Genomic DNA, 12306 nt, shown 5'->3' on the forward strand with positions numbered 1-12306 from the left:
CAATTTAATTCAATTTAATGTTATTTATTTACTTTTTACAATTAAATCTATTGTGTTTATATTATAGCCATTGTATATTATCATCAGTTAACAAATAATAATAATTAAAACAAAGATGAACAACATCGGGGATCAGGGGTCGGACTGCAGCTCAACATGCAGGTCTGGAGGCAGAGAGACCTGCAAAGAGAGATCACAAGGCAGCAGCCCAAACCTTGCTCTCCCCAGCCACCTCCAGCTCCTCAAGGAATACACGAGGCATTGCCAGGCTGACATATAAACTCTCTAGCGTGTCCTGGGGCTGCTGCGGGAGCCTGAAACACCTCACAAGATGCCTAGGGGTCATCCTAACCAGATGCCTGAACCACTTGGCCAACCAATTGGCTTATCTTGGAAGGCTGAGCTCCTCACCCTGTCTCTAAGGGAGACAGCAGGCACCCTGTGGAGGAAACATATTTTAGCTGTTGTTTGTATTTGTGATCTCATTCCTTTGGTCACTACACACAGCTTGTGGCTATCGATCGACCAGTTCTGTCTTCACCACAACAGAGCAGAGAAGACCTTGCATCACTGCAGCCATCACACCAATACACCTGCCTATCTTCACAGCTGGAGGTCAGGGCTCTTTAAAGCCAACAGGACCACATCACCTGCTACTGGCAGAGACAGAATGCCACTAATCAGAACCCCTTTTGGTCATTTGGCTGTGCCAAGAAATGAAAATGAAACCATAAGTAATTGTCCTTTTTTCCTCCCTTCCTTTGTGCAGACTGTCCACAGTCAGACGGAGGAGAGAACACCATCTTAGTCAGTTCCAATAGTGAAGATGCAGAGGAGGCTCAGATGAGGCTTCAACTGAAGAGAAAACTGCAAAGAAACAGAACGTCCTTCACACAGGACCAGATAGAAGCACTGGAAAAAGGTAATTGCTTGGTGCTCATCAGAAACTGAAGGGCAGTGAATTATTTATGATCAGGGACACATTCTTTTTCTTTGTATTATTAGGGCCCAAGCACCGAGTGGTGCGAAGTCCCTATTGTAATTGCTGGTATTATTATTAGGGCCCGAGCACCGAGTGGTGCGAAGGCCCTATTGTAATTGTAGTGTTTATTAGGGCCCGAGCACCGAATGGTGCAAGAGCCCTATTGAAATTCGAGGAATTATTATTAGGGCCCGAGCACCGAATGGTGCGAGAGCCCTATTGAAATGCAAGCGTTTATTATACGTGTTTCTTGTTCCGCCCACGGTATCACGAATTAGACCCCCTGAACGTGCTCAAAAACTCACCAAATCTGGCACAAAATTGTCCCCCGACGAAAATCGCAACTTGACACTGTCGCCATTGGCGGGTGTGGCCGCATGACTCTGCAGCACCCTCTAGAGTGTCAAAATATTCACCGCAAGTAATACAGACCGCCGCCATAGAGAAAAAGCTTCTGTTTCTTGATTTGTTCATCCTACCTGCCTCTTTCTCTATCATGACATCAGCCCCTCCACACCTTTTCATATCACCCCATCGTCATATGTGGGCGTGGCCACATGGCTCAGTAGCGCCCCCTGGAATGAGATCTGCTTCCCCGTTTCACCTACAGACACGAAAATTGGTACGCATATGTATCACCTCTAGACAAGAAAAAAAGTCTCTTGGAGGTATCCTCTAAAACGCACAGGAACTCCGCCATTTTGAAAAAACTGCGCCATTTTGCAGTTTTCACTCCCCACACTTTTACGAACTCCTCCTAGAGGATTTCTCCAATCCACCTGAAACTTGGTCTGCTTACTCTTAAGGCATTAGGGACCAAAAGTTATCAAAAACGCAGCGCTTCGTCACACGGTCTGGCCGTGGCACCGCCACAAAGTTGACCCTTCGCCAACGCACAGGAAATACATATATTTTTGGCTGTATCTGTATGTGGATGAAACTTTACAGTCATGCTGAACATCGGACACTGCACAGATTGACATGCTGATATGCTACAGTCACTGCGCCACCTACTGGCCGGAGAACCTGTCTTTTGTACATCTGTGTTTTGCTGTACTCTTCTGCCCTGCAGACCACAGCTCGTGCAGGTACAGCTGGGAGAGAGGTCGTGGGACGATGGGAGAGCCGGCGGCTGCTGGTCCCGCGGATCGCAAGGGCTGCGAGGGCCCGTCATCGCTGCTTGCAGCTTTAATTAGGGCCCGAGCACCGAGTGGTGCGAAGGCCCTATTGTAATTGTAATGATTATTAGGGCCCGAGCACCGAGTGGTGCGAAGGCTCTATTGTAATTGCTGTGTTTATTATTCTTATTTGCCTGCTTGTTCAACTGCATTTTTCACCCCTTTTGACAAATTTGATATTTTGTTGTCGCTGCAAATGGGCGGGGCAAAATGGCTCTACAGTGCCCCCTTGAAATTTTCAAAACACAACTCGCATTTGGCTTAGTTTGGAGTAGGTGCACGAAAATTGGTACACATGTTTATCATAGCAAGACGCACCAAAAAGTCTTGGATCTTGGATGGAAAATGGCGATTTTGGCGATTTACACCATTGGTATGCGGACAAACTCCTCGTAGAGCTTTCACCCGATTGACCTGAAAATTGCTGGAGGTCACCTAAACCACCTGCTGATCAAAAGTTATCAAAAGCTTTCTTCTAACTTAAAGGGCGTGGACTCTGTGGCTCGCCAAAGTCTGGTGACGATTCATGATTTGCCATGAAAATTCGAACGGCTCTCACGCTCGCATACTTTATCCAAATCTTCAAACTTTATGAGCATGATGAGGGCTCTGCCCTGAACGCCTCCATATGTTGAAACCCTTACTTACTCGTGGCGCCCACTGCTGGTAACAGGAAATTTCCTCTTTTTACACTGACTTGTACTGCTTGTACATAGTTGACAGCATTAACTTCATTTCACCTCTACAACCTTCCCAACTAGTTGGTGAAGCTACACTATGAAGGCCGTGAAGCTGCGTGCAATGGTGTCTGTGTGGAGGCGCGGCAACTGTCGATCCTTCGCCGTGAGATTACGTTTGAGTTTTTAATGACCTTAACGATCTTCTATGATCATGAAAATTTATACACACGTTCACAGGCGCGTGTCCTAGCAACTGATGGGGGTTGCGTAAGTGGGCGGGGCAAATTGGCTCAATGGCGCACCCATGAATTTTTTAAACACCCCTCTCCATAGGGGTTTTTTGGAGTAGGAAGACAAAAATCGGCACACACACACAACACATCCAGACGCACATAAAATTCTCTTGCACCATTGATCTAGACCACACAGGAAGTCAGCCATTTTGAGTTTGGCGGTCAAATTTCAGCGATTACCACCTTTGGTATGCCGAACTCCTCCTAGGGATTTCGACCGATTCACTTCATATTTGGTCGCTGTCACCTAGAGACCATGCTGATCAAAAGTTATCAAAAGCTTTTCTCTAAGTTAAAGGGTGTGGCCGCTGTGGCGTCACTTCTCCATTCATACACGAACAGCTCTCTCTCCTACATACTTGCTCCAAATGGCTTCAAACTTTCTGCACGTGGTCAGAGCCCCACCTTGAACGTCTCTATGTCATCATGATCTATGGCGCTCCCTTGTGGTGGAGACAGGAAGTGCCATGTTCTACACTGACATGCACTTATCTCTCACTGTTTAATCCTTCCCTGTCATTATACAGCCAAATGAGGATCACAGACTTGAAGTCCCACAGAGACACCTGTGTGGTTTCCTGTATCAGGCTGCCCGTGGCGGTGGCGACTGTTGAACCTTCGCCATTAAACATCAACTGCTTATAACTTCGCCGTGTATCGTCCTAATGTCCTCAAATTTTTTTCATGTCATAGCGGTCCATCCCCCAACACGTCTGCATGCTCATGAGTCACCTGCACAGCGCCACCTACAGGAAACCGGAAGTAACTGCTTCTGGACAATTTTCATGTATAAATCAAATGTTTTTTGAGGTTTGATGCACAGACAGGTCTCCACTATTCTCATGGTGTCTGGTTCCACCCAGTGGACACATACGGTACTGCAGCTGATGTAACTCCACAACGGATGCTCCTAAAATCCTCAAATTTTTTACATGTAATACAGACCCAACCCCGACCATGTGTGGACATCTGTGGACAGCGCCACCTACTGTAAAGAGGAGGTTACTGCACACTAACATTTTTTACATATATTGACAGATTTGTTGCACTGACACATCTCTGCTTCTGTGTGCCGGCTTTTTCCCACCCCTGGCAAAATCGCCGCAGCTCGTAGGGGGAGCTGGGCAGGGAAGGGATGGCGTGACGCGGAGGGGGCGGTCGCGTGGAGTGCGAGGGTCCGATCATCACTGCTTGCAGCTTTAATTATTATTATTATTTCCTCAAGTTGCACTGTTGAAAGTGGCTCCCTCTAAAATATGTCTTTAATTAATACATTTTATAATGACATGATTGTTTTTTTCTAGAATTTGAAAGGACTCACTATCCAGATGTGTTCGCCAGAGAACGCCTTGCCAACAAAATAGACCTTCCAGAGGCAAGAATACAGGTAGTGACTGTGTTCCAAGATTTATATGAATATTTGCTCCAAAACTATCTGATATGATATGAAGTTTATAATCTTTGAGGGCTACACCTATGTGCCATTAGCACAGACCTGGGTTTGAACCAAAGCAATTGGACTCTAACAAGTCAGTTGCCTTGGTAATTCAATTTAATTGGATTGTGTGAAATGGTAAATGGTCTGTGCTTATATAGCACCTTTCTATCTACTGAGGCACTCAAAGTGCTTCAAACTACTTCACATTGGCACATAAGCACACAAATTCACACACCAATGGTGCAACCACTGGGAGCAACTAAATAGTTTACTAGAGAAAAAAGGATGAACAGGATCGGCCCTGGCACAGAACCCTGTTACTAACACAGAACCCATAACTAACCATTGTACGCAAGGAGGAAACCTCATTGACATGAACAAAGTGGAATTGATCTGCTAACAGTGTTCGGGAGTAATGGATTACATGTACCGGTATTACCTAATTAGAATACAAAATATTAAAATAAATATGAATTGAATTCCATTACAGTTACAGTCTAAAGAGATGGAAATTAGAATACAGTTACATTGTTGAAATCACAATGGTACTTTCATGTGTTTATTCACTCTGGATAAAACAAGCAATGAGCCGAGATGGGATTGGGTCTGAAACGCATGTAGTAGGTTTAGACTTACTGATTTACTGGTCAGCTCGGGGAGATTTATGGGTAGGCCTGGAGGTAGATTAGAATCTGTTTATTCCTGTCGTTCTTTCGTGTTGTCTGTTTCAACAGCAAGGGTTTTTTCCTATTCTGCTACATTTAGGTTTGGTTTTCCAACAGACGAGCAAAATGGAGAAGAGAGGAGAAACTGAGAAATCAACGTCGTCAGGTGTGCAACTCCTCCAGCCATGTTCCCATCAACAGTAGCTTCAACACCAGTGTTTATCAACCCCTGCCACAACCTTCTACACCAGGTACTGTTCAGGACAGAACCTTCCATGATATCCACGATATCACCCTTACCAGTGTGAGTTTTAAAGCTCAGTGCTCAGCGGGGTCAAAAGAGCATGAGTGGACATCGGTTTTGGAAAGGTGACATATCATTTACAAAAACCACAGTGCATTTTGGGTCCTGGTGCCATGTTGGATGTAAACTGAGTGAGGATGAGCAGCCAGGGAGGGAACATATGAATGCATGATGGTGAAGAGGTTACCTTTTAAGATAGGTTGTCACCATGTGTTGTTGTAATATACAATGTAGAGATAGATAGATATATAGCTACATACGTTATTAATTCTGCAGGAAATTCATTTTTTAGATAGATAAAAGTGACAACTCTATATGTGCATGTTGAAATGGCTGAAACGGCTGAAATGAATACAAATCCTGCACCCAGCTGTTGGTAAAATGTCCATAAGCTTCAAGAGATTTGCAGCTTTGAAACTATTCAAATGTATATACAATAATGCCATAAACATTGTATTTTGTGATGTTGAGGTACGTTGTTGGTGGAAGCAGTGCTAGGGCGGCTATCCAGCACTTCAGCATAAGATTGACAATTTACTGTTGACAATTTGGCTAAATAACAGTTTCGGGCACCTTTGTACAGTTTGTCTCTGTAACGTCCCTGCTTGTTCGTTACACTGTCCATAACTAATCAAAGAAAAGTGTCCTGGTGTTAACAATACCTCTCTGCTCTCTCGGTTTGATCTCTATGTTTACGTCGGCTATACCTCCAATATGGCACCGTCAAAACCGACTGGAAGGCAGCTTGCATTCTGACAGCTACTCAACATGTCATTACTTGCAAAACATGCAAAACTTAAATAATCGCAATTTAAGATTTACATGTGACATGGATATTTCCGGCATCCTCTAATGTCATAGAGATTATGTAGAGATATATTTTCTGCCATTCTATACATGATTCTTGTTCTCCAATTCTGTCCTTCTAGTGTCCTTTTCATCAGGATCCCTGCTGGGAAGGTCAGATCCAGTTCTGTCCAGCAGCTATAGCCTACCAGCAATGCCAAATTTCAGTATGACTGCCAGCCTGCCTATGCAAGTAAGATTATTTTACCTGTGTGCACACTACAGACCTAGTCCAGTCTAAGTAACATAGTAGAGTCCAATAGTAGACCAACTCAGAGGTACTAAAAGCACTTTACATTGCTTCACATGCACCTTTAATTTCACACAAGCAGATGCGGGCAGGGAAATGTTCTGTCCAAGGACACATATGCAGGCATGGCCAGGGATCCAGCTGCCAAGCATCACTTAACGGACCACTTTACAAACTGAGCCACAGCCACCCAAGCAAGCCTCTTTTTTAATACAGCAGTGTAAATTGCACCCTCAGTAAAGAACAAGTGGCATGCCGAGCTCATTTGCTATTGACAAGGATGGATGCTGCATGGATGCTTGATAATATTTATGATAATAGTTTGTCCTTTCATTCTACTTATAGCAATTCTTGAAACTACAAGTAAACCTGTATATCTGTGGATGCTCTCATTCATCCAGGTCATAGTCATTTCCAAGAGTTTAAATTGAGGCAACTGGACTCAAGGATTATTTTGTACAAGTAAACCTGCACTCTGTGATCTGAGTGTTCTATTAGGAATATATGGGACTATTGGATCCTATTATGGATTTTACTGGAAGCATTTAAAACTCATCCTAATATCAAACCATTTTAAAATGTATATCAATTTATGTTTCCAGGCGTCCAACCAGGCCTCTTATTCCTGCATGCTGCCCAACAGCCCCACTGTAAATGGAAGAAGTTATGACACATATACTCCTCCACACATGCAGCCACACATCAGCAGTCAGTCACTTACATCGTCTGCAACGTCGTCAACAGGTAAGAAGTTAAAGATGATCTAGCTGACCTGCCTACCTGGGACTGTTTTCTTTTAGTTATGTCAGTATTGTTTCTAACTTTGAAAATAAGTTAAAATCTTATAACAACATGATGAAATATATAGAATTTAAAAATTATACAGTGGCTTATCGAGTAGTGTATTTTTGGGGTTTTATTGTCTGCAACAAAATTGTTGATCTGGAGCTACTGATTGGAGGAAACTGAAACATAAAAATGGAATAAATAAATATATCCTTAATCCAGATTTGATCAACGACATAACATTTATCTGGATGGTCTCATTCTCAAAAACGTTTAATCTAAAGTAAGTTGATGTTTACAAAACTAAAAGGTAGTCTAATGAATAAAATTAAAAACTAAGGTAAAATAAAATATATAAAGAGAAACAGATAGGATATAGATCAATTTATGTTTTCTCTTCTATGTTTGTTTTATTAGTATTTTCAAAGCACTCTACTCCTGTCCACTTTACAACCACAGTCTCCTATTTCCCTTTGCAAAAACTTTCACAAAATACTGGATACATTGCAGTGTCTGTGTCCTGTGTAGAAACTGCTCTGATGATATGAACAGTGTAGAACTACAGTCTGGGGCAGGGCTTTACGTAGGGCTCTGTCAGACAGCAGTCATTTGTCTTCAGTCAGTGGACGTGGACACGTGCTTGTTGTAAAGCTGGAAGCATACTCCACGTGAACAAACAACTTTCCTCCCACTCCCGAGGTGGCAAGAACAAGAAAAAAGTTAGTTTCCACACAGAAGCATGTGTGCAGCTTCTTCAAAGGCTTCCCTCTCCGTAACCACACTGAAACCTGACACTAGACCATTAGGTTACATCTTGACTCATTTGCATACGGACAGTGATTGGATGTTTACTCAGAGCTCAGCTTGTGTGTGTGTGCGCGCGCTGCAGACTCTTAATACACACAGCGGACGGACACGAGGGAAAGCTAATAAAAAGTGCCCCTTCTTGTTGGATTTTTCCGCTACCGCTGATAATTTTGTCAACTCGTAATATATTAATTGTGTCATTATATTAACATGTGCTTTCTCAACTTCTAAAAATTTTATATGAGGGGGCAAGACATTTGAGGGGGCGCTGCTCCCTCTTGCCCCTGCCTAGAGCCGGCCTCGGCTCATCCTCTACACCATTAGTGCTACTGGCAAGACAGGACAACCTGTTACTACTTTTGTTTCATGCGAAGACCCCTAAAGGAGGAACAACAGAGCTACCTACTAAAATTATTAAAACTTAACTTGAGGGTTCACTATCACAGCTACAAGACTGCTTTGACAATGCTAAAATGGACTTGTTCAATTATGGCAATCCGGTTGAATATACAGAGACTGTGTTGTTTTACATTAGATGGTGTTCAGACAATACCAGTCAACATTGGGCATCCGAAGGTTTCCCAGCCAGAAAAACTTTGTCACATGTGGGGCCAAATGCTCCTAATGTAACAGCCTCATGTTAGAGCACTGTACACTGTACAGAGCTGCTAGACCTGGCCTGAAGAGAGCCATTAAGAGGCAAAAAGGGGCCTACAAGAAAGAAAACTGAAGACTACCTTAATTCATGGAAAGTGGGGCAAGGGGTACAACAAAAAATGATCCGATACCACTGCCAAAGCTGCTATTCCTGCACTATTCTGCAAAGCTGTGCACTTTTAGCTATTACATATACTTACATGCAAAAATAACACAGACTTCAAACAAAGCATTGTGTTTACCGTTTCTAATGACCTGTTCTTTTTTAACAGGTCTGATTTCCCCTGGTGTCTCAGTTCCTGTCCAGGTTCCAGGAAGTGAAGCAGACATGTCACAGTACTGGTCACGCCTGCAGTGACTGTAACAGCAGTACTGCGTGGGTCATAAAAGTGTGGCCTGTCCTATCTTGACAAAGGGACCTTTCACTGACTGAAACAGGCTGCATCTCAGCCAATAAATACAAAGAAATTACACAAGGAATTGTCTACTGTATAATTAGCTAAAAGGGGAGATCTCTTTTTGTGTCCTTCAACTTTTTCACATGGACACAGAATGAAAAGCTTCGCCCGAGCTGTACTCAGGAAGGAATTTCAAGGAGGACGAATAAGCTCCAAACTGAAATAAACTGCTAATTGAGTGTCCATATGAATGTTCTGCAGGAAGAAATATTACCTCCACTTTTAAGTTGATAAAATGTGTTTGTAGCAAAAACAATGTTTATTGAAATAAAAAAGGGAAAGAGAATGAAACTTGAAATGAACTGTCCTCTGTGACCTCAAAAGCCGTAATGTGGAATATGCATAGATATACAGATTGTGGACTCTGGTGATGTGTGTTTGGTATTGTAAAAACCCTGATTTTATTGTGATCTCCTAGTTGGCATGAACTCCTGGTTTTAAACAGAAACCAAACCCTATCTTTTTTGGGCTGAAGAGGGGTGGATGTTGGAGTGGGAAAGCCTCGAAGCAGAGCGAACGATTTGTTAGCTTATATAAGTCAACATTTAGTTTGTGTCTGAAATGTATCTGTTTCTAATGAAATAGTGTATGTCTTCATCATCTCAACTTGGGGGTGGGTGTGTTTACCAAATAAAGTTATTTCAATTACACTCCTTTTTGTAAGTGTATATTAAAATAGAGAAAGTTCAGTAGAGAGTCCATTAGAACTCATATTTAGGCCAACAATATTAAAAGGCTTTATAATTTACAGCCTGTGTATGTGTGCATCATCTGCAGCTGTGAGCAGGGGTTTGGAGATAGAAACGGTTTCTCGCAGAATATAGGGTATGGTGCCAGAGCCGTTGATAGACACTATAGGGGTCCTAAGCAAGAAGGAACAAAAAGACATGTACCGTGATAATTAGGGCCCGAGCACCGAATGGTGCAAGAGCCCTATTGGAACCCTAGGAATTATTATTAGGGCCCAAGCACCGAACGGTGCAAGAGCAAAAAAGTCCGCCATTTTGGATACACTGCGCCATTTTGCTTTTTTCACTCCCCGCACTTTTACGAACTCCTCCTAGGGGATTTGTCCAATCCACCTGAAAATTGGTCTGCTTACTCTTTACGCATTAGGGAGCAGAAGTTATCAAAAACGCAGCACTTCGTCATATGGTCTTGCTGTGGCACCACCACAAATTTGACCCTTCACCAACACACAGGAAATAGATGTTTTTGTGGTTGTATCTCCCTCATACTTCATCCTATGTGGATGAAACTTTGCAGTCATACTGAACATCAGACTCTGCAAACATTGATATGCTGATATGCTACAGTCACTGCACCACCTACTGGCCGGAGGACCTCTCTTTTGTATATGTGTGTTTTGCTGTACTCTTCTCCCCTGCAGACCACTGCTTGTGCTGGTACCGGTAGGACATGGGACGATAGGGGAGGCGGCGGCCGCAAGGAATGCGAGGGCCCATCATCGCTGCTTGCAGCTTTAATTAGTGCCCGAGCACTGAATGGTGCGAGAGCCCTATTGAAATGCAAGCGTTTATTATTATTATTATAATTAGGGCCTGAGCACCGAATGGTGCAAGAGCCCTATTGAAATGCAAGCGTTTATTATTAGGGCCCGAGCACCGAAAGGTGCAAGAGCCCTATTGAAATGCGAGCGTTTATTAGGGCCCGAGCACCGAATGGTGCAAGAGCCCTATTGAAATGCAAGTGTTTATTATTATTATTAGGGCCCGAGCACCGAATGGTGCAAGAGCCCTATTGAAATGCAAGCGTTTATTATTAGGGCCCGAGCACCGAATGGTGCGAGAGCCCTATTGAAATTCATGCGTTTCTTATTATTATTATTATTCCCTATTCTTTTTCCGGCTCCGGTATCGCGATTTTGACCCCCTGAACGTGCTCAAAAACTCACTAAACTTGGCACAAAATTGTCCCCCGACGAAAATCGCAACTTGACACTGTCACGATTGGTGGGCGTGGCCGCATGCCTCTGCAGCGCCCCCTAAAGTGTGAAAATATTCACCACAAGTGCTACAGACTTCAGACTCGGTACACTGATGTATCGCCTCGTGACAAGAAAAAAAGCCTCTTGGACGAAAATTCCACGATGTACAGGAAGTCCGCCATTTTGAAAAAACCACGCCTTGTTCCAATTTGCACACCCCGCAGTTTTGCGAACTGGAATTGCTTGATACGGCTGAAAATTGGTGCACTTGCCCTTAAGGGCTTAGGGACCAAAAGTTATCAGTCTGGCTGTGGCGCCGCCACAAAGTTGCCCCTTCGCCAACTCACAGGAAATGGATGTATTTGTGGCTGTATCTCCCACCTACGTCACCCAATGTGGATAAAAAAATCAGGTATGCTGAGCCTGTCATTCTGAACAGATTGATATGCTAATGAGCTGATACTCTCATAGTGCCACCTACTGGCGGTCTGGATTGTGTTCAGTCTGATTTCCATTTTCCACACCTCGTATTTAACGAACTCCTCCTAGGGAAATACTCTGACAGAGCTGAGATTTAGTCCCATAGTTTTGAAGACATGGCTGAGCAAAAGTTATCAAAAATGCAGCTCGATGTTACACCGTGTGGGCGGGGCATCGCCACAAAGGTGACCCTTCGCCACCATAGACAAAGCTGCTGTGTTTCTTGATTTGTTCATCCTACCTGCCTCTTACTCTATCATGACATCAGCCCCTGTGCACCTTTTCATATCACCTCATCGTCATATTTGGGCGTGGCCACATGGCTCAGCAGCGCCCCCTTGACTGAGATCTGCTTCCCCGTTTGACCTACAGACATTAAAATTGGTACGCATATGTATCACCTCTAGACAAGAAAAAAGGTCTCTTGGAGGTAAACTCTAAAAAGCACAGGAAGTCCGCCATTTTGAAAAAAACTACGCTATTTTGCATTTTTCACTCCCCGCACTTTTACGAACTCCTCCTAGAGGATTTCTC

At 43.5% G+C, this 12306-nt stretch overlaps 1 protein-coding gene across 1 annotated transcript in view; it reads left to right on the forward strand.

Annotated features, from left to right (window-relative positions):
• LOC114451868 (paired box protein Pax-6-like) overlaps positions 1-9244 on the forward strand; it is a 56776-nt gene extending 47532 nt beyond the window's left edge. Inside the window, exons 6-11 of the mRNA XM_028430817.1 lie at positions 770-922; positions 4438-4520; positions 5337-5487; positions 6470-6579; positions 7239-7380; positions 9159-9244. Coding sequence (XP_028286618.1) covers positions 770-922; positions 4438-4520; positions 5337-5487; positions 6470-6579; positions 7239-7380; positions 9159-9244 — 725 coding nt within the window. The remainder of the gene's footprint in view (positions 1-769; positions 923-4437; positions 4521-5336; positions 5488-6469; positions 6580-7238; positions 7381-9158) is intronic.
• The last annotated feature ends 3062 nt before the right edge of the window (positions 9245-12306 follow it).

Source organism: Parambassis ranga, chromosome 19, assembly GCF_900634625.1.
Source record: "Parambassis ranga chromosome 19, fParRan2.1, whole genome shotgun sequence".
Taxonomy (NCBI): Eukaryota; Metazoa; Chordata; class Actinopteri; family Ambassidae; genus Parambassis; species Parambassis ranga.